The sequence below is a fragment of the Dinoponera quadriceps genome, unplaced genomic scaffold (assembly GCF_001313825.1).
Source record: "Dinoponera quadriceps isolate SergipeBrazil2010 unplaced genomic scaffold, ASM131382v1 scaffold690, whole genome shotgun sequence".
Classification (NCBI taxonomy): Eukaryota; Metazoa; Arthropoda; class Insecta; order Hymenoptera; family Formicidae; genus Dinoponera; species Dinoponera quadriceps.
The window spans coordinates 847883-871290 of NW_014555275.1; the positions used below are offsets into that span (position 1 = coordinate 847883).

The 23408-nt window shown below is 45.3% G+C and overlaps 1 protein-coding gene across 5 annotated transcripts in view; it reads left to right on the top strand.

The window, feature by feature from the left end:
- The window catches only part of LOC106743733 (neurexin-1), a 305519-nt gene that overhangs the window by 277370 nt on the left and 4741 nt on the right, over nt 1–23408 (top strand). For 3 of the 5 annotated variants that reach the window (XM_014617873.1, XM_014617874.1, XM_014617875.1), the window contains 3 exons: nt 19726–19967; nt 20781–20898; nt 22796–22969. In XM_014617873.1, the coding sequence (XP_014473359.1) occupies nt 19726–19967; nt 20781–20898; nt 22796–22969 (534 nt within the window). Of the gene's footprint in view, nt 1–19725; nt 19968–20780; nt 20905–22795; nt 22970–23408 lie in introns of all 5 variants that reach the window. The other 2 variants (XM_014617872.1, XM_014617876.1) reach the window with 1 other exon arrangement.

Consider the following 23408-nt stretch of genomic DNA (forward strand, 5'->3'; position numbering starts at 1 on the left):
GGGGGGGGGGGATGTATAAAAATATCAGATTTATCATCGACGCCGGTGAACGTGCGAAAAAAAACAAGGAGCCCTCAGTTGTTTTATCGAGTAACGATCGAGCTGCTGCTGCTGCAAAGTTGTCATTTTTCTCTCTCGTCCTTTGGTCGTCAGGAGATCAAGCTAAGGGAGGGAGGAGGGGTTCGTCGAGCCAGCGAAAACGCGCGCGCCCCGAACGAGGAGGGTTGGAAGTAAAACGGCCGGGGCGTCCTACGGAGCAGGACATCCCGTGCACCCTCCTCGGTCGTCCTGTCGTCCTGATACCTAAGTAGATCAACTCGACTAGAAAGTTCAACCCTTTCACCTGCGCGAACCCCCCGTGCGACGACGTGTGGAACGTGTGATTCGACGGAGGGGGAAAAAAAGAACTCGTCCGGTGAAAAATAAAATCACGTCGCCCCGCGCCGCAAGAGGATACGTACAGTCAGCGGAGGAACGGTCGCCGCACTTTTGCCACGGTGATCCTTAAATCACGCCTGGAATTTAATAAAAAAAAATGTATCTTCGGAAAATTTTGAAACTGAAGAAAACCAATGTCTCCCTTTTGAATGTGCGCGCGTTGCGAGAAACACCGTCGGAAAATTCAGTGAGAAAAAAAGCAAAGAATATTTATTTGTCTCAGGGGGTATTTGACGAAATTGAGAAACGGGCCAATAAGAGCTAGGATCGCGAGGATTAGGCGGAATGATTTGAACTAACAACGGGATGATAGGAAGAGTGTCACGATGGATTTTTTTCCCCCACCGACTGTACACCTCTACCTCTCGCTCGCGCGCTGACTCTACCGTATATCGCCGAGTCGCGCGAATTCAATCTCCGTGCGTGCGAAATCACCCGCGTTTGTTTGTCGTTGCGCTTCTGCCTTCGTCCTCGGTATATCGCGACGGCTCCGAGTGCTTTTCCGCTGGATGTTAAGGTTAATCCGTCGGCCACGCCTAGGGCTCGTGGACGCTTCTTCGAATTCTATGCTACCCTGGCCACTAATTAAGGAACTCTATTCATAGTGTTACCCCGGGGGTAACATAATCCGCGTCCCTGCGGGAACGCCTATGCATTCTAATGTAGGAATAATAGCCACCGTCTGCCTATCATCGTATCGCCCCCGTTCTAACGCGTCATCGATCTTCGCCGACCGGCCGAACGGAAGCCTGAAATCGTAAATCGGCCGAAGTCCACGCTCGTTAAACGCTCGCTCGATGCTTTACGACGCCGCTCTCGAAGCTCGACACGCTCGCTGCCGTAGGTGGGTCTCACGAAAGCTTAACCGATAATTGATTTGTACGGTAAATAAGTGTAATTTGAGACGTGTACGTAATCTTTCACCTCGTTTCGCCGGCTCTTCGTCGCTCATACAGTCCTACAGTCGGCAGTCACAAGGTATGTTCTTTTCCGCTGAACTAGTGTACATTTATAAAACTTAAATAGAGATAGATGTACTAGTTAAGACCTGGTGGAAGAAAGAGGGCGGAAAGGGAAAACTAGTACAAGCTAGGGCAGTTCAGTGAAGAGAACACACCGAGTCGGCAGATTAAAGGTTGTAACACTTTTTTCCTCGATGAGTTTTGCAACGCATTTCATGTTCGATGGGAGGAATATCGCTGCAATTCTAAGCAAATTCACGATGAAATCGTAAAATCGTAACCTACGAAACACATCGTAAGAATCTGACTTACAGTTTTACGTAAACTGCAATTCTGCCGTAGCACCTGTATCGACCATCGTTACATGTTCATAATTACGATGCGTGTCTAACTTAAAATATACAGGGTGTCCCAGACCAGCAGGGACAGATTTTATGAGAACGTAGAATGGATTTGAAATGGACGAAACGCAAAATTTCGAGTTATTAATTATTGCAAATGATCATGTACAGACTTCTTTAATTAACAACTCAAGAATTTGAATATCTTTTTTTTTTGTAAAATGTCACAGGACTTTTTTATTCACAGTGACCTAATTTATAAGTAAATAACGGCTGTTGTACAGTTACGCGGAAAAAAGTCCGGTTGCATTAACCAGAAAGGAAACAACCAGATACGGTTTGGTTGAGGAAAACAGAATTTCTAGTTATAAGAACGACACTTGAATTATAAGAACCAGAAATTTCGTTTCTTTCAATTAAAACGCATCTGGTCGTTCCTTTTCTGGTTAATGCAGATAGAACTTTTTTCTGTGCAATCACAGACATCGATATGTTGAACCCTGAACCCTCGGAGCCTGTCGTTAGGTATCTCAGCAACTGTATCTCCGAGCGTTAAAAACAAATTCTCCTATTAGATACGGGATGCGTTGCGAAACTCATCGGAGAAACAGTGTCGCGATCTTTAGTCTGCCGACTGTATACAAGCGATTTTATAAATGCAATTGATTATACTTTACACCTGACGTAATGAAACGCGGCGGTGTCACAGTTTCGATCATCGGTTGACCGTCACGATGCCTCTACATGTCAATTATCGGCGACGAGACGGCGCGTGGATGCGCCCACGGGGATCCCGTCGCGTCTTCACGCGTGCTCACCCACGCAGCCACGCACGAAAATCGGCCGGAACCCACAGGCGTACGCGTACACACGCGGGTGGACCCTCGAAATCGTTCTACACTGCTCCTGACTCCCTAATGCTCAGGTCACGCCTCGGTCGAAAATTTCACGCGCCTCTGTAAGGTCGGCACTCGTGCAGGGGTGGTTTCGATTACTCCTCGACCCTCCTGCGCCTCTGGTAAATGTATCATGCTTTAAGCTCGGTTTCTTGCCATTAAGAAGTCGTCACGACGACATACCTACGTTACGTGACAGTAAGACCTGAATTTTCCATAATTGCTGAAGGCAGAATTCGGCGCAACATCGGTCGTTCGAATCGGCTATTTATTTCGAGAAATAAACGGTGCGCGCGTGTCGCGTTCTACTTCTACTTGTGAGGGGATCCTTCCCGTAAGAAAAAAGAAATGAAAAACACGGCAAAGCAATCTCGCGATAATGATTTAAATTACACAAATCGAGAACTCTGATTGGATCCCTTCGTCGGCTTTTTAATTGGCCATAGTTACGCAAGGAGGATACATTCCACAAAATCGTAACTTTGAGATTGTGTTACCAATAAATAGTCTACACGTCTTTTACATGAAACAAAAAGATCCGAAAAATTTTTATTTTCTACTAGTTTTTCTGCTAGTATTTTCTACCGTGCCATTTTTTGTTTACTAATTGCGTAGTTTTCTACCAATTTCTTTTTTAAAGGTCGCTTGCTCAATGAGTATCCTTAAAGAGGAGAAAATGGCTCATGCTTGACTTCTTGAACGATTATGAAGAGCTACAATGCTATTTACACTTTTCAAATCGTATATCAAATCTTCATCTTCATTTTTCTCGAAACACGTACTCCATGTCGGCTGGGCTCTTCTTGCACAACTATGGCTGATCGATCTCGAGATTGGCGGATCGACTAGACATCGATCGAACGCAGAGACGTGTTATCACACGTTGTCCGCATCCTTCGCATCATTCTGGCCCGTCCGAATCTCGAAACGTCGGGCCGCCCGTACATCCTCGATATATCTCGTCTCGAGTGCGTCTTAAGATTTCTTCCTGCGGGGCCCTGATGCCCTAATACTGGATCGACAGAATTTGACCGTGGGCGAGGATCGTTCTCACGCTCGAGGCAGGATCGCGCGCAGCGTCCTCGACGGCGGCGGCGGCGTCCTCCGATATAGCCGAGGGGTCGTGAGAGGGTTCGAACCTCGGGGCCACCTCCGTGCGATCTTCCCTCCGCACGTCCGCGCTCAGCATATAGACGAGGACCTTTGAACCCGTGGAATTTCGTGTCGATAATTCCCAGCACGACGAGGGAGGCCGGACTGTGCGGCGCTGTCGCGCGAATGCGCGCGCCGAAATATCAGCCGCGTCGTAAAACCGACGCGCTTCTAACCGCGGGAAAATCTCGGATCTCGACGACGTGAGCGACAGGTGATCGCGACGGAAAGGGCCTCGGCGGAATAATTGCGCCGAAAACTCCACTTAATTGACTCAAAATTTGGTTTGGACCAAATGAGCAAGTGTTTAGTTCGTGAGAACCAAAATTTGGTTCTCCGAACCAAAGGTTCTCTGAGACCAAACCTTTTCCATTTTCGTTTCAAAGAACCTTTGGTTGTGAAAAGCAAATTTTGGTTCTCACCAAATTTGCCCGATATCGAAGCCGAATTTTGTCCGAGTCAACCAAACGAAGTTATTCAATGTGACTTGTAATTTTAAGACGACGTTTCTTGTCCCCTAAATCCCCATCTAACTTATCATCTGTTTACTTGTTTTTTATCACACAACGATTTGTCATCGGTCACAAGCGGAACGGCTTTTTAGTTTAAAACTTAAGACCCAAGACAATAATCGCGCGTTACTTAAAGACAAAAATCTAAGGCACGAAATACTGAATGAAACTTAAACTGATAAAGTCAGCCATTCTGCTGAGACCCAAAGGAACACGTTGGGACCATCGGCAAGTCCGTTCCCTCATTTTTTCACGCAAGCGTTACGCGTAATCGCGCGACCATGACGCGTCGAATAATAACTACACCTCGACGCTCAACGACGACGATATCGGTAAATGAGATTGACAGAACAAGCGGCCGACGTGAGATGTATTTCCGCTAAAAAGTCGCCGCAATTCCCGTCTCATCGCGATAAAAGGGACGTCCTTGTCACCGGGGAATAGTCCGAGCGAGACGCGCGATTTCCGCGGACGGTTATTAAAACACCGCGTAATATCCCCGGCGAGTATCCCGAGGACGACGGGCTCCACTCCCCCGTGGCTGTTGAAAAATCCAAGATGCCGAAGTTCTCGGAAGGTACCGTGGATCTTCCTCCCCGCGTCTTGATTTCTTTTTCTTTCGTGGAAAGGCGAAGCCTCTCCGTCCGTTATGCTCGTGGGAATCGAAGGACGGGTTCCACGGGCGTGAGAAAGCAGCTTTAAAGAGAGATCGAATCTTCTCAGGGTTACTAGGGAATCATTCGGCGCTAAGAAGCTTCTTCGGGGCGAGGACACCCGCGCCGAGAGGACGGTTATTAAGTAATCCGATTAATTGCGCCTCGCTGATTAGTCGGCGCGCACCCAGGGCGGGGAACGTTGGCACACTTTGCCCCTTAAAATCTACCGGCTGTGTTATTTTCCTTCTAAATCGCCGGATACGTCGAACAATATTTTCAGTGGCTTTATTTATTATTTCTTTCACGAATCTCCGTAAGAATTAATTTGAGAGAGTTCGAATATTACTTCCGTCCCGAAGTGTGTGCGAAATTTTCATGGGTGAGGGGAAGGAAGAAGAGAAAGAGGAGGAGGGAGAGGTGGCGGCGGCAGAAGAGGACGTGGGAATTTCCGCGAAGGATTGTCATACCCGTGCGAGAGTACGCACATCGGGGGGTGAAAGACGAAGCTTGCGCGGTTCTCAAGAGATCTCTTCGTGGCTGCTGAGCGCTTGATAACCCTGAGAAACAGAAGGTTCCTTCGGAACCTCGGTTCTCACGCTTGTTCCCTCTCGCGGCTCTCCGCAGGTAGAAGGTCGCTAATGTCTGCTAGGAAGGTGTCAAGCTCATTTCTCGGACCGAATTCCTTAGCGCCATGCGATGGCCATCGTCGTCCGGTGCGCACAAACATCTCGGTTTTCTTTTTTCCTCTCGGCCGTACACGTATAATATCGTCGAACTTGAGAGGATGCCATATTTGAAAACTTCGCCGACAGAATTCTTACAGATTTCCTACTGATTTTATTGATTTTTTTTCCTACAAAGTTCACGTCTTATTGGTTGCACAGAATTAGAAATACTTTTACACAGTGAAAGTACGCGCGAAAATTAATCGGAGCACTCCTCAGTATGTGGCGATAATGATTAAAAATTACAACTCCGTCAATTAGCGTAAATATTTACCTGATAGAGAAATCCCGCACCTCGTACATACCGAGTGTGTCATTGTTCCAATCAAAAGAATTTCCAGGAACATTTTTGTGTCTTTTCATTGAAATTTAGAGACCTAAAAAGATACGAAAATTTTGCCGAAAGATATACATTGGTTAAAATTATAACTGGTAAAAATTATATACATTGGTTAGATTACCCGTTAAATCTAGTAAAATATAATAACGCACATTCGTTGCATTCGCGTTTATATCGCATTTATGTCGCATTTACGTAAAATCTATTCCACACAACATGCATGTCTGAAAAACGTCATAAAGACATCGTTTAAACGTCTTATTATTTCGAAGATGTCTTTATAACATCTTAGGACGTTTTTAACGTTCTCTATATATACGAGAAATAGAAAAAGAGTGATCGTGCCGATATTTGCATAACAAAATCTTGAGGTTTGCCTCATTATCGACGCTTATCAAGTTCGTCGACTTTGGTATCCCCTTAACCCCGACATTGCATAATCTGTTATCTGACTGTAAACTAGAAAGGAATAGATTATCTTGAATTACCTTCTCATTATCTTGAAAAATGTATGTTTCTCCCGCATAATACTTGAGAGAGAGCCTTCTAATCGCAGCCAAACCAAAGAGTTTTTTCCTTGGTGAAATCCTTGAGGAAAATCAATATCTTTGTCGCGCCTCGTCAACTCTGACCTTTGGCATCGTATTATTTCGCAACTAAGCTCAAATTAAAATTCCGCTGAGGTACATTTAAAATTAACGAGTGTAATTTTGTCACGCTGTTTCCACCGACGGAGCTCAGTTCGTCGGAAGTGTATTATTTTTAATCATCAGCAAAGCAAAAGAAGCTTGATTACGAATTCACCAGCGGATTATTAAAATTTGAGCTTCGCCTTCATCGTTGTACATTCTCGCTTTCGCCGAGGAAAAAAAGCTCTTCCTCCGAAACACGCTGCGTTCGAAAAGCACTAGAGAATCTTTCTCTCTCTCTCTCTCTCTCCCTCATTTCACACGTTTATTTTGTACGCAAGTACCCCCTCTCCCCCCTCCCTGAACAAGCGCTTGAATCTTTTCGTGACGACGGGGAACGTGGCGTTCTTCCGCACGCAGATGAACACGATCTTTTCCAGGCACTTCCGCAGTGTTCTGCTCTCCCAATAAGAATGACACGCTCGACTGATTTTCATCAAAAGGCGCGCCCATAAATCAACGGTGCCTTTTTGAAGCCCCGTCAAAAAACCCGAACTCTGGGAATCTCTCTCTCTCTCTCTCTCTCTCTCTCTCTTCGCGTCGGCGTTTCGATATTTAATATCTCGAACAAATTTGCCGCCATCGGGAGAATGTTCTCACGGTAATGCGACTACAAATTTCGTTAACAGCCCTCTGAAGCGCCCCCTCCATCCCCCCGGGGTTACGTCGATAAAGTTAACCGTACCGACGATCGTTGCGGGTCGTGCAGAGGATCCGTGGGACCCCGGCATGATATAATTGTACCCTTGAAGACCGCAGGTGTCCGTCGGAGGAGGAGAATCCAAAGGCCCACCGGGCGGCTTTCTCACCCGGCATGAGTTCCTAATCGAAATGACAGCGGATTTCTTACCCTTTCACCACCGCAAGTACCTGTTTCACCTTGGCGGCTCTTAACCCTGACTCCGTCAGTAATGATCGGTTAAGGTTGACTCAGGCGGCTGGGAAACCGGAATGAACGTTTATATCACACGTGTCTTTCGCAACGACAAAATTAGCGATCATTATTCATCCGTGTGCTTTTACAGTCGCTCTCTATAAATTAATATCTGTCGTCTCACAAGCAATTACCGTTACTCTCTTTTTATCGGAAGGGTGAGAAATTAGCGGTGGGAAATTTGTGAACTTGAAATTCGCCGGCAATTAAAGACGAAACGCGACTTCGAACGTGTGTTCGTGTCCTTAAAACTTGGTTCGCAAAGGAAAGCTCATTGTTAACTGAATTTGTAAGTTAAAGTAGTTGATCCGTAGAATATCGGATTTTCAGTAGCGATAATACTCATCATAAATTTATTATTTACTGGAAAAATACTTTTCTATAACTTTAATTAATCGTCTTAAGTACTAAATGCTAATTTTGAGCGAAATTAAGATAAATATGTACACAACATTACAAACACGGAGATATTATTTATTTTTTTTATTTTTCCTATTAATACTTGATTTATACGTCAATTAAACTAATAGAGGTGCACACATAATGCACAGACAATGGTATATAAATATTTAAATATATATGTACATGTATTATGGGCATTATTATAAATTGTAAATTTTCTATAGGTATATCTTCAAAACAAAATAGTCAAAATTCTGAAATGTTTGTATGATATCCCTGCATTGGTCCTTAATATCACAATAAGTTTTCAATAAAATCCTAAATGTGGTTTATAGAAAAAATAAAACAAGGACGTTAACCTCAAGGAACACGTATAAAAAATATCATTTTTAGTTGCGAATATCTCAGTTTCCAAATGATCAATCGTTTTCTAATTTTACAGACATGTAAGTAATACTTCCATCAACATGTAGCTAAAATTCAGAGAAATCCTAAAAAGATTACTTCGACGAACTACCTTAAAGAAAGTCTTCCAAGATTCGTGTTTAAAGAAAAATGTTTCCTTACTTTTGAATGCTCGGCATAAATTTCAAGTTCGATTCGTCTACTTATCCTTATAGCATAACGTCGTCGGGAAGTCGATTAATCCGTGGGATCGATTAGTCCGGCTCCAGGACTCACGGCGTCCTGGGGTCGGCCGTGGACGAAGCCTCGCCCTTTCTTCCTCACACACGAAAGTTATATCTCTTTTCTCGCGACGTTCTTGGCGCCTCCTGACTTCCTGGCACCGAGTGTTCGATTAATTCGTGTTTACAACGTTCTTCACGCCTTGCTCGGGGCCCTTAACGTGTCATTAACAAGGGAGACATCGATACGTTTTAATATAACGTATAACAGCGGCACGAAATAATACGGCTTTCGCGCTAGGCGGCCGTGGGTGAATTTTAGGCCGCCACTTCCCCGAACGCATGCGAACCTGGTAAGAGGAGGCCGTAAAATTTCCGTTAGAGTATGCCTCGGACATGGTAACACAGTGTTTCGGCCGAGGTGTGTGTTCCTCGCTCCGGCTAACGATTTTTCGAGTACTCGTCCGTACTTTCGAACGCACTAACGTTCCAGCCCAAGACATTCTCGTCGAACGTATTGCGATTCGATCAACCATTTCGTCCATTGCGAGAAGCAAATCTGAAGGATACTCGGCTACTTGTAACATAGTGGTCCGCTCGGCGCATTTGGGCCAAGAGGCCCCGGCCGAATTTCGAGGACTACCTCGACGCTCCTGCTTGCCTAATACAAAATCTTGTACTAATTTATATTTACAATGCTTTTCACGCCTCGCCACGTGAATTACAACGGAATAATGAGCGCCGGTCGTTACGTGTCTTTCCTCTGCGGCGAGGAATTAACCGACCACAAATTATAGCACGTTATCATTAAGATCCGTCACATCTCTGTCCCCGCTTCGAAACCTTCTACCGCCCGTGCTACCCTGTTCTCCGGGATATGCGAGATATCCGTTGAAAAATCTCCGAGTACCCTTCCGCGGCCGACCGACTTTCCGTAGAAACTGAGAAACTGACGAAGAGAAGAGGCGAAAGAATTCAGACCCGAATTAGGTTGGATTCACACTGTCTGTCAACACGGTAGCAGGTAAGCGTCTGTCAGTCCTTCGTAAAAGATATTCTTTGGTGCTTTTGTATCGGAATATTCACAGTATTCGTATTTATTTATTGTCACCACATTAACATAGTTGATTTGTGACAATACCGTTAGAACATTAACGGTTAATACAGCAGGAAGAAGCTCCGCAAATCTGTGCTAAATGTTTATGAACATGATTTATGATATGCAGCTTTGATAGTGTAACAAGAGGATATCGATCGAACTGACATGATGTTTAAAAACTAATAAAGAAATAATCGTTTCTTTACGTATAATACTTTTGGCTGGGACTGGCTACATGTTTGTGAATATATTAGATACATTACACGATAGACGCACACAAATGTACGCTACTAGAAAAATGATCGCGACGTCGAATATTTTTTTTTATTTTTATATGTTATTTATAGAACTTTTAGATTATTTAACTAATGCCTAACTAAGAGACACAAAGAAATCTAGCCCGTACAATATTATGTACTAAATCTTTACAAATTAGCTATCATATACTTCAACGTTATTAGAAATTATATACTTTACACATCAATTTCTGGAAAAGTAAATCAACGATCTTGTAATATTTTTTATAATGTTTCTACAAGTTTCTTTTATTGTTTTTTGTTTTTTGTTTTGTTTTTTGTTTTCCATCAAAACCGTAAGGATAGTCCGGAAGGACCTGCCGGAAGGATAGAAGTTTAGTCCTTAAAATTAAAAACGTTACATCAGAAGTCGTTATATATTTGTAACACTTATAAATATATTGTATACTTATGTTATCTCAGCTTCGATATAGTAAACCTTTTTAATTTTACATGTGTGTAGATCATGTTTCGACTACACTGTTAAAACTTGAAAAAATTCTTAAAAAAGTTAATTTACAATTTAATCATTTACAATTTAACAATTTAATCATTTACAAATCAACTACTTTCAGCGTCGAAACATTGATGGAGGATTAACGAACGCTTGCCTGCCGTCGTCTGGACGGCTAGTGTGAATCCAGCCTTAATAACCTTCACTTTTAACTCGTCTCAATGAAATACTCGGATCGAAATTTATAATTAGCCCGACAGTTAAATTTTTTTCATCCAACACTTGTGACATTATACTTGTAATCGTAATTCAACCGAAATAGTCGAACCCAACCATAAGGCCCGCATTAATGCTCATCACTTGAGACTTGTCTCATGTAAAATATTCAGGCTTGAATTTAAAATTAGATCCGAGTTTCCCAATAAAATCGTAAATTTGACGCTTATATTTCGAAATGACGATTCAACTGGAGAACTCGCATCCAACTCTACATTCTGATCCTAGTGTCATCTCGCTTGCGACGAAGTTTCAAGTAACGACGAGCCTCAAGTAACGGCCTCACACGTCGACTTACGCTATTATCATCTTTTGAGTGGCATCTTCTTCCGCATAAATGAGCTTCACCTTGCACTCTTTCCGGACACCGCGAGTCATCGCGGAAAATCCACCCCTTCTCCGCTGTTCCCTTACGAATTACCCGACTCGAGCTGCATGAAGTTACACGTGAAGCTACGTGAAGAGTTAGAAAATTTCGTTCTGCGCGATCCGTCCGTTCGCAACACACTTTTCTCACCTGCTCCGCCGGGTCGCAATGTAGGGGATGGAACGACATAAAAACGACACAAAGAGTACCCTGAATACTTGCCGGGTTCTCATGATGCCCTGGTATCCGAAGCGCCATGCGCCTTCGTCGTTTTCCCACGAGCCCTCTCCGAGTTCTCACGCGGGCGGCTCTCTCCCCTCCTCCGCGTGCGCCTCGGTATGGCCGCGTAAAAAAAGGAACGAGAGAAACAGAGGGAATGAGAGAAGCGGAGGGAGTCCCGGTGAGAATCGTAAATAATTTCCCGAGTCGACCCGGTCGCACGATCCACGTATTCTTCTTTTTAAATGTCACCGAGAATGGACTTCCTCCTCGATTCCTATCGACCGCTTTTTTCATCGCTCTTACGTATTTTACGAGTGAAAAGGAGGGCGCAAACGCGATATAAACAATCGTGCAAATATCACCCGACCTCGGACCCGAGTCTCCTCGTCTTAAAAGCCAAACCGATTAATTAGTTTGCCGTTCGGTTGATAATTAGGGAGGAAGCGTCGACGTGAGCATTGTAATTAGTAACGAGAGGCGGGGAAAGTAATTCGAAATCGGATGAGCAAACACTCGAACGGCGGGGAGAGACTTCCTGAGGGTGCATGAGGTCCTGGCAGTCCCGGGCCTCGCGTTCTCGCGTTCCTGGAGAGACTCTCCCACGGTGCGATCCCGTGGGAACAATTTAATTGGCTTAAGAAGCCAGAGACCCTGTCCCAGGATGCTGCCTCTCGCCACCCTGCCTCCCACCCGTCGCCTTCCTTTTTCATCTTCTCCACCGTCGAGTACTGGTCATTTTAAGCCGTTTAACCCCCCGTGTCGAAGATCGCCGACCTCTCGAATTGAATGCCCCGTCGTAAAGCTTGACCCTTATCACGATCCACTCCTCTCCGACCTCTAATTGGACGACTAGCGGAGTCGATCGTATCGCGCCACAGACGCCGATACAATTCCCCCTCACGGAAAATGATGATAGGACAACGCTCTTTTGCGCCTTCCCTCCTTTTCGGAACCGGGATACCCGGGGAAAAACGTATTTGCCCAGATTACGCGTCGTGTTCGAATGGCCGGGTTAACGAGAGCCGCTTCCGCGATTTCAATCGCACACGGGGGAAGAGGGGGGTTGTTTCCGCAACGACGGAACGACCCTTCGGGTGAGAATCGGTCTTCGGAAACGGAGATGGAAATAGCGGTGGTTTCTCTCCCCCCCCCCTCCCCCCCGTGAGATTCCACGCGCGGATCTCACAGGAAGACGGATCGACGTGGAAAAATACGCGTTGATACGCGCACGTACCGTAGATATAAAAGAGCGACACGCGATATGAATCGTCGCGGAACTCTTTCGCTCGTCTGCAAGCCTACTACCGAACCAGATCGCTCGGCTGGCCCCGGGGACGAGCTGTCCCACGCTGCTGCGACCAGCCTGTGGGAATCAGCCTGCGTCTGGAATTCGTGAGAAAACGCGGGAAGCGCGCGAGATAAAGAGAGAGAGAGAGCGGGTTCCCTCGCTATCGTCCCCGGCCACGTGTCGAGACCAGAACCACGAGAACCGGAGTCGTCCTCGTTGACATTCGTGTCTTTGATACTCACACCGATATTTTTACCGAGCAACGTCAACGTTCAACACATTGAGCGCCGATGACAATGACCGGGTACTATGACATCACCTCATTGAGTTAGGTCTCATCGAGTATAATTTTAATGACAATCAATTCATAAAGAAGACTGTCGAAAAGTTCACATGTCAATATAAGACCATGAGGAGCCAATACAAGGAGGTTATAATAGTGCTATGATAATAATTGCATTACAAAGGTGAAGTGAGAGCCAGTGAGAGCCAATTGCTAGGTATCGGGCGCGGTAATTTGAAACTTCCGATCGCATTGGAAAAGTTCGCACGGTCAATAAAGAGCCACCGAGACGGGGTGGTAGATGCATGCCTCTCGAATTACGTTTATTTGCAGTATCAAGTTCGATCATCGTGTCGAGCTTTCGTTCAGTCAACGAAAATCGACGCGCCACTCGACGGATTACAGAAGCTCACCCGAGACTTTTCGATCGGGCGAAATCGATCCTTCCCTTTCGGCAGCGATTGTTCGCTTTTTGGATTCATTTCCTCCCCAGTCCGGTTTCGGCTGGAGATTCGCGATCGTGGATCTTTCGCATCGTCGTCGAGGACGCGTCTCAGGAGAGATGCTCACTGAATCGCGGTGTCGCGATTACCGGATTCGCGGCGACCTTCGCGGTGAGAGGGTTAAGGAACCTTAAAGGACGTGCGATAGATGCAGGGATCGGCTCCTACGCGCGGATACGTGCCTGATATACGAAACAGCGATTTCAGCCCCAAGTTCAGCATCTTCTCACGCTCGAGTCTCAGGAAAGAGAGAGAGAGAGAGAGAGTGAGAGGGAAGGAATGGGGGGGAGAAAGAGAGAGAGAGAGAGAGAAAGAGCCGTTGCGCCACCGAAATCTCATCATTTTTTTGTATCGGCGCGATGAGAAAGTCCGCTCGCGCGAGCGCCATGGGAAAGCCGCGCCGAAACCGCTCACCATGGGACCTCCTTCTCACGATTTCGGAATCTCCCATCTCTAGAGTCGTTTTCGGGCCCGACCTAGACCCGACATTGATTTTACGGGGCCACACCCACGCGCCGCGGCGTGAGAAACGATCGGCGAGATGCGTGACAAGAAACGACCGGCGAGATCTACGACGAGAGACGTGGGAAGCGAATGATTATCCCTCAAATAATTATCCCCCCCCCCCTTTCTTCCTTTCTCCGCCTTCCCTCGCAATAACTCAGGCGCGATTAAATGCGCCGTAAAGCGCTCCCTTGATACAAATTCATTGCGCCATGTGTTCTCTCGAAAAACTGCCGGCCGCCGAGGCTACCAACACGGTCGAGTGAGATAATTAATTAAGCTTAATAGCTAATTAATCCTCGTTTTAAGTACGTCCACGATATGACTGGTACATATTAGAGCGAGGATTAGTGAGGAATAAAAGAGGAAATTCCATTCATATTCGCACGCGAAAACCGCCCCTACTTCGGGCCCGGTGCCGTCGAGCTGATTCTTCCGTTCCGCGCACGCGACAGCTCGGAAAACGATGCTTTTCTCGAATTTCCACCGCTCGCAATCTGCGAGACGCGAGAACCGCGAATCAGTCCGTATTTAAAAGGGCCCAGATCTCTATTTCAGCGGTCGGCACCACCGACCCAACATGTGTTGCTGACGATGCGCCTATGACGATCGCGCGACGCGCGTCAGACAGGTTAGAATCGTTCTAAGCCACGTGTTTAGAAGAACCAGGCGAGCATAGCGAGGTGGTAGTTAGCCTAAGCTGCACCCGTGCGCTAGGAACAGCCTTGGAATCCCAAGGCCGTTCTAAACCCACCAGACGGGATTCAGCGACCGGTCGTCCAAAACGATTCCAGCGGCGCCTCTTCGCTCATGTTGCTCCTCTTGCCAGCCGGCAAGCGGGACGAAACAGGTACCTCCGATCATGAATTTGTCCACCGACATCCCCGGCGGTACGTTGCCAGACACCCTGTATGAAAAGACCAGAAGAATAATCGGAGCTTAATCGGAGAATGGCGTGAAATTTGTCGAAGAGTCTCGGCGGCTTAAGCGCACACGGAGGAAAAACGGTTTTCTCGGCTCGTTAATCATCGTCGGCGCGAACGAAGTCGTGATTAATGACGCAACTTGGTAATTAACTCTGACGGGACGATGTCGCACGAGCCGATCGAGGCACGGCCGAGGGAAATCGTAGGGATCGATCGCGACGCGCGCGTCGATTCGTCGCATTTATTATTTCTTAAGTCGTTAACGATTTTTTTTTATTTACTTTACTTTTTTTCTTTTTTCGCCGAAGAGCGAACGTTACGTCGTCGTGACACGCTCGCCCGCTCGCTCGCATTTCGCCGGTTCTGTTTGTTGGCCGTGCGATTCTAGCGGCGGGCACGTTCGTCTGGTGCACTGTGTGCAACCGGACGAGCGACAACGAGCCTCCCCGGAACGCACGTGCACGTGCGGTGCGTTTACATTCGCCGTTCGCGTCGTGTACGAAACCGTCGCCGCCATCGCCTGGGAATCATCGATGTTTCCCATACCCAGCGTTCTCCGTTCCCACCGTAAAACCGATGTGAAACCAGGCGGTTCCCAAAGCGCATCCGTGAGAGAAAGAGAGGCTCGTTCCAAATTCGGCTTCTTCGATATCCGTTCGAGACGATTAACCACAGCCTCGACCGCGTCATCCTGCTTCTCTGGGAAAAAGAAAGACAGAGGAAAAGGGAGATAGAGAAATAAATAAAGAGAGAGAGAGAGAGAGAGAGAGATGATAGATAAAGAAAGAAAGAACGACGAAAATTGCGCACCGAACGTCATTGCGCGAACAGATAAGAGTGCGAAGATTAGGGACTTCAGCATTCTTATCTCCTGATCCACTTTAGACGGATATGCCACTTGTCTAAGCATGACACCTTAACCCACTTTCGGAATCGGCACCTCCAAGTGTACCATACTTCCCTGTCGGTTTACTTATTAATTTGGATTATGTCACGAAGGAGCTAATTGCCTCTAAGTCCGCAGTGCCGTACCTGAACTTCGTATACACGTCGAATTGGAGTTTGCTCTCGTAATTCCACGACGTGTCCCACCATGTTACGCGATCTTTCGGGTCGTGATTGCAAATCTGAAGAACTCTGAATTTCGAAGTTCAAAAGACGCTACATCTGAATTACTCCAGGTAGATCGGAATATTCGCGAATCCACGCTGGTTCACACCGGGCAAATAAGTGAATCGGTATTTAGCTATTTATTCATTTGTTCGTTCGTTTATTTTTATGTTTTGTATTTGTTATTTTATCGATTCTCATTCCTGCCCCTTCGCACGCTATTTGATTTCTTAGTGTGATTAAGGGGACATTCTTTCCGCATTAATAAATAATTACTATATTGCTAAATCTTTATGTACTCTAGCGTATTCTGAAATGAAAATTTCTCTCTTTTTTTCTCTCTCTCTCTCTCTCCCTTTTTCTCTGTCAGAATTTTTCCACGGATTATCTAGATCAGCTGGAAAGTACTTTAACACAGAGACCAAAGTAGACTTCGATATCCGGCACGAGATGCTGCGAAGACGCTGGACCCGCGCGCGCGTCTCGATTTGGCCCGGCCGCTATTCGACCGGTGCCAGCCGGGTACACGTGACCACACCCGGCGCGCTCATGCTCTCCTAGTAAAGTGATACAGTTTATTGGACTTCTTCAGATCGGAATACGGCGTCAATGACATCCTTATCTCGATACGAGGAGGAGCCCTAGACGAGCGGCTAATTCGGGATGCACGTGTCACATTCGCGTCGTGTTTCCGCGCGCGATTCCACTCCCTTCCGCCTCCCACACTCCAGGAAGAGAAAGATAAAGAGAGAGAGAGAGGGAGAGAGAACTCTCAAGGCGACAGTATACCAGCTGTATTTTTATGCCGCGCTGGTGGACTGACTATGCCCGATCAGCAAGTGTCAAGTGTTTACGTACGTGTCGCTCCCATTGTCAACGGAGACAGAGAGGAAGCCAGATTGCGCATACGTGCATACCACACTGTGTATGCATGTAGTCCGTTATACACAGATCCCTCTCGAATGGTGTCGCGAGATTTGCCGGTCTATTCCATTGTTGCGAACGCTGGTGAATGTACCTACGTAAACACGTGTCCGCATATTTTCCATTTTTTGTCCGAGATAGTCATCAAGTCCTGATGCGAATATGTTAGCTCGCATTTCGATATTAGAACATTATCTGCGTTAACCCATTAGCGGTTCATTTCTATGAATGTTTTTTTATTAAATAAAAAAATCACTCGATTAAAATATATATTATATAGTGGTATTTTTCTTTTCTATCGTATATATAATTTACAGTTATATCTTAGCTATAAATACACAATAGTAAATTTTGTTTTAAGTTTAACACGTTTCACACGCCCCAAATGGTCCACGCAAGTTTTTGTATTAATTTAACATAAGATGAATATGTTCAAGAGGAAAACAGATGTTATATAAAAAATGTACACAAAATTAACATCCATAATCGTGCTAATCGTTATGCAATAGACAATATTGAGATAACATGAACACAGTATGTTAAATTAACACACATGGTGTGTTAAAAACTTAACATAAAAATTTTAACAAGGACCAATTTTAACATAATGTTTTTTATTGTGTATTTCTAACACTTATCTGAAACCTGCAGGAAATAAACAGATTGATGCTTTCATTAGGAACGTTTGTGAAATAATTATAGCCTCTAATGGGTTACGGACTTCGTCCCTTATATGTGAAATTTCACAGAGGCACGTGACTATTGAATCGGACTATAAATTTCGGTTCTCTCGAGTTTCTCTCAGCTATCATAGGGAAGATAGAAAGGAAAACGCTAGAGAGAATCAGCACCGAGCAGCGATACCGTTAATACACGCGATAGATTTACACGGTAACATTAATCCCATTTAGTAATAATCGTAATTAGTAAGCTCTTGCATTTAATTGAAGTATATTTTTAAATCTAAAAAAATATATTAATCGGATGCGAGAGTTCACTACGGTTGTTACTTACACATATATATACATACAGTTTGGCGAATTGAAAGTTGCAACACTTTTAGAAGAATTTGTTCTTAACAATGAGATAGAATTATAGTTATTTCCGCTGCCAACAATATCCTTTTGTTATTTAACCACAAAAGTAGTCAAGAGAACTATTTTTTTTCTAGTAAGTGTTACTATAATGTCAGCGATAATAACTTTACATGTATGTTACCACTATTATTTTTGTAGTTAAAATAAAAGGATATTGCCGGAAAATAATTATAATTTTCTCCGAGTAGTAATAATTCTCGGGAGATACAGTGGGCGTAATAAAAGTTGCAGCCCCTTTTTCGCGATGATCTTCTCAACGCTTTCGATATCCAATAGGAGAATTTGTTTTTCTAGTACTTCCCAAGAAATATATTTCCTGTTAGATGCGAAGTGCGCTGCGAAAAAAAGAAAGTATTGCAACTTTGATCATGCCGACTGTACATTTTCTTATTGGAGATGAGACGCGTCGCAAAACTCATCGAAAATAAAGTGTCGCAACCTTCGATCTGCCGACTGTATGTGTGTGTGTATGATGTGTGTATGATGTGTGCACATACCCACGCTGATAACTCATCTAGCCGCGACTAGCGGGCAGATGCTGCCTAAAACGATCGGCCGCCCTTCTATTTCCTCATGTCAGCCTGGTAGAGAGCTGCTAGTAACGTCCGTTTTTTCTCGGGCGAGCCGAAAATTATTGATCCGGCGCGATGGTAGCGTCAGGGGAGGCCCGCGGAGCGAGCCGACTTCGTGCCACGTGTTGCTTCCCTAGTACGAGATGATATTTAACTCGCCCATGGCGGATCGCACGCACGCACGCACGACATACGCACGCACGCACGGTTATATCGATCATGATCGCCTAATACGACAATGGTCACATTATCGATCCACGTCGATCGTGATCGACAATCGCGAGTGACGATTCTTCGCTGCGCTATACCGCCGAAAGGTAGACTCCGCTCGTTCGCGTTTCACGCACGCGTTTCGCCTCACTCGCACGAGGTGGAAGATAGAAAAAAGAAGAGGAAGGAAGAAATTCCTTCTCGAGATCTCGATTCTGAAAAAATGCGTTTCGATATCCACACTGAGAAAAAGATTCCTTCAAATTCAATCAATTTTATCGCATCCAAACAAATTTCATCATTGGTATGCTCCAAAGAAACTAATGTTTCGCTTAATAACTACGATTGTCAGGCTTTTCAATGAATATGCATCTTTATCTTAAGTAAAAAATTGAAACGAGAGATAATTTTCTTATTAAAAAGTTACTTGTTTCATTTTACGTATTTATTTCAACCAAATGATTGAATTTTATCTGGTTAAGAGATATTATTTCGAATAATATCTTCGGTAAAATAATCGAGTTTTCTTGAATGAGACGATAAGATTTTTACTCCAATAATATTTCGCACAAGTATATGTTGTTTCTGTGAGATAAATTTTAGCCAAATAAATAGAAATACTAAATCTAAAGAAATCTTTTTCTCCGTGCACGCGTCGCCCGTAGGTCTAATCCGATCGTTTATTGCCTCGTCGCACGACGAAGGGCGACGCCAGACCCTAAACCCTTTCGCGGGTTTCATGCTCGCCTGCTACGAAAACCAACCGAATTTAGACCTCGCGCAGGGAAAGGGCTCACGGCCGCGTTCGCCGAGGTACGCGCTCACGGTACCTTCGCACGCTGCGGTCATTCATATTTCTCTGTGTGAAAGTCGATTCCGGGGAGTATATGAGTGTGTGTGTCTGTGTTTGCTTCTCGACAGGTCACCAACTGACGGTGTTCAATAGCCAGTCCACCATACAAGTGGGCGGCCGGTGGAACCGCAGCAGGAACAAAGTGGAACGACCTTTCTTGGGCGTGATAGCCGGCCTGGTGGTCAACGGCGCCCGGATCCTGGAGCTGGCGGCCGGCAAAGATACCCGAGTTATGACCAGAGGGGACGTCCAACTCCTGCCGGTCGGAAGCCTTCTGGATCGCGCCCCGCCGTTGCAGAGGATGCAACAGGTGAGCCCGCCGTAGAGTCGAATCGGTGCCGCGGCGTGACGAACAATCCAAAGGGGAATCATTTTATTTCGTTAATTTCGTAAATTCGTAAATTTTTCATCAATTGTCAGTTAGCTGACAATTAATGGGATTAATCTTCCGAATTAAAACACGGCGCAATAAACGCGACCAACTCCTCATTACGCGAATCGCAATTGCTGTTCGCCCGTATTTCGGACCGATGTTATCGCCTCTGAAAATGTAAGCTGACTTTGAAATTGCGAAATCAATACAGTTGAGATTTTGCCGATGGACGGTGTTTAGGATTTTAATTATAAAATATGACAAGGGGTGCATTTTTGGAATATTTCTTATTAAAGATGATAAACCAGGAACATTCAGATTTTAGAGCCTTTCATTCTTATTGATTATTTACTATTAAAGCCCTCGTAATATCTTTCTTTGTTAAATAAAAATAAATCGTCTACAGACAATACGTATACATTGAACACAAAACAGGTAGAAGGATTTCTTAGTACGTATTGCTTTAAAAATTACAACACCGTTATATACTTCAGTAACTATTGTTGCATAATGACTCAACAATATCTCTACAGCTTATATGACACTAATGTAAAAAGAATTGTAGTAATACGAGCGCTGATTACACAGAATGAATATTAAATGGCAATTAACAGTTAATATGAATATGTACGGCAACATTGAATCATTTCCCTCTAAATTGATCTTTTTTTTTCGTTTCATTGTGTATCAGCGATCGCATTGCTGTGGTGGTTTATCGTTAATTAATTTGCATCCGCACGTTCATTTCAGACGCCTGCGTCCGGCTTCCCTGGCGTCATGGACGACCTGATATTTTCCGGCGCCGGAAGCGGTTGCGCCGGCGACGACGAGGACGAGGAATGCACGCCGATCTACGAGTCTGGTTCCGGTAAGTGTAAGTAACAATTTTCGGGCGTAAGTAATCCGTTCTGCACGTTCTTCCCTCCGCGAGGGCATTCTTTATCTCTCAATGTGCGCGTGTTGTGGCGACGTCTCGGCGTTATCGACGATGACGACGACGAACGCCGGTCGCAATCCGTTGTAGATTCTCAGATTTCACGTGCATGAACACTCGAGTATTCTTCGGTATTTTTCTCGCGATTCCGCCGGAAAATTTCGGCAATCCGCTACCAGAAGGACATATTAATCTCCGTGACCCGTGAACGCACCCGCATAGGTTAAATTTCGTCACGTTTCCCACGTTTATTTCCATGTTTCTTAGGAGGAAATTACGTATAATTTTCTTAATATAGCACTCAAATTAGCGAATAAGGTGAATATTACCTCTCCGACTCGTGAATGTGCCGGTGTACGCGCAATTTTTTCCATTTCTCCACGTTTCCCACGCTCATTTCCAGGTTTCTCAGAAGGTAATTAAAATTTTTCTCCATAACTCTGAATGTAACAAATAAACTGAACACATGATCTCTTCGACTTGCGAACGTATCGATGTACGTACGATTTCTTCGTTTCCTCGCGTTTACCACGTTCGTTTCCACGTTTTTCAAAAAGAAATTAACTTTCTCTTATAACCAAATAAATTGAGCACATTGTCCCTTCGACTCGTGAATATACCGGCGTACGTGCAATTTCTCCATTTCTTCACGTTTCCCACCTACACTTCCGCGTTTCTTAGTAGGAAATTAAGTTTCCTATCCGGCTTTAAAAGTAACAAATAATCTGGAAGTTGTGAGTCGTGTTAGTGACTTTTCAGTTTCTTCATTTCTCTTCTGACGTTTTTCTGACCTCTTTTATTCTCAATTTACGACAAGTGTCGTATACCTCGCAACTTCCGGTTTATACACGCCCTTCTGGCTTTCCATTATCACGAGATTTCCCGGAATTCGTCTTAAACGTCGACTTCCCTGTAAGGACGTCATTAGACTCCTCGACGTTACATCACGCGAGGAAGGGCGTCGTGCGCACGCACTCGCTCACGCACGTCGGCACGCACTCAGGCACGCAAGCATACACACATATACACACACGTAAGATCGCATGGCATGCCACCTTTTCGTCTTCATGCTCGCCCGGTTCGATTCGGCTTCAATTCATTTACATATTTAGGATCGCCGTGCCGCTCCGGCTGGAGATAAGCCCCGTCGTAAGCCCCTCCTTTCTCCTTCCGGCGAACCTCCTGCGGCGGGCTGAGGCCCCGTTCCAAAATCTTCTCCGACTGACTAAAAACTGAATTAATATCGTCACCTTAATGAGAGTCGATGACCGAGGATGACGCTCGGTCGCTTTTTACTGCTCGGCGCGGCGCGCGGCTGGTCGACTTGATAGCTCGTCGAACGTCTCGGCAACAATCGCTGCCAATGACAGCTGTTTTTCAAACCTGTCAAACGATTTTCTTGATTGCCCCGACAAATCCTGTCATATTTATCCCCCGAGATCTATATAAAGGCCAAGAGCTGTATCGGAAGTCTGAAGAGTTTTCCAACTGCCCGAGTGCCTTTCCGAATCGATGGTATTTAAGAACGTATTTTCTCACTCCGAAATATCCAGGTCAGGGCACGAGTCGCTTTTTCCTGTCGCCCAACAACTCGTATGCATAAAAGCGAAATAGAATTTAAGAAAAGAACCCGCAGCTGGCGTGTCAGATAAGAGAGCGCGTTATTTGGACGAAAACACGATTTAATCCTATCGATTGGACGCTTTATTATCCGCCGGCGATATAGCAATCAGGATGATTACCGCATCGTTCTCTGCGCCCACGCATACTCCGCGTGCGTGACCTCGTGCGTTCATCGCGATCTCGATAATTACGTCCGTTTTATTTCCAGACGACATCATCACGCCCGTGTACGTGGCGCCCACGCGATTACCGACGACGCTGAGGCCGAAATCGCGCAAGGGGAACATCCAGGAGCGTCCGTCCTGCGACGACGAGGAGGACTGCGAGGAGGGCTCCGGCGATCCCGGCACGACCGAGGAGATCTTCGTCACCTCAGCCACCGGTCCGTGTCCTGAAATATCGATTCCACTGTCGTCTGCGACCAATCTGCAGAGAGCTTATGAGTTCACACGAATAATCTTCATCTTTTCATACGTACACACGCAGTCAGTGGAGAAGAGGTTGCGACATTTTTGAGAAAAGTCGTATCTCTTCATAATTCTTTGAAGAGAAATTTTCCTATTGGATATCGGAAGCGTCCTGAAATTCACCGGGACGAAAGTGTCGCAAGTTTCCTCCCGCTGACTGTGCAATAAGCGATATAATAGTCTTAACGCGTGTGAATTAAACCCTTCTAAAGCGTGCAATGTATAATGTATTTCTTAAGAGATGCTCTAAAAGGGTATATCTTCATGTGTGAAGACTATTATGCCAGACTGTGGCCAGACGAGACAATTGAGAGAGAAACCGAGCTCTTCGCGAAACCCTCAGAGATTTACGTG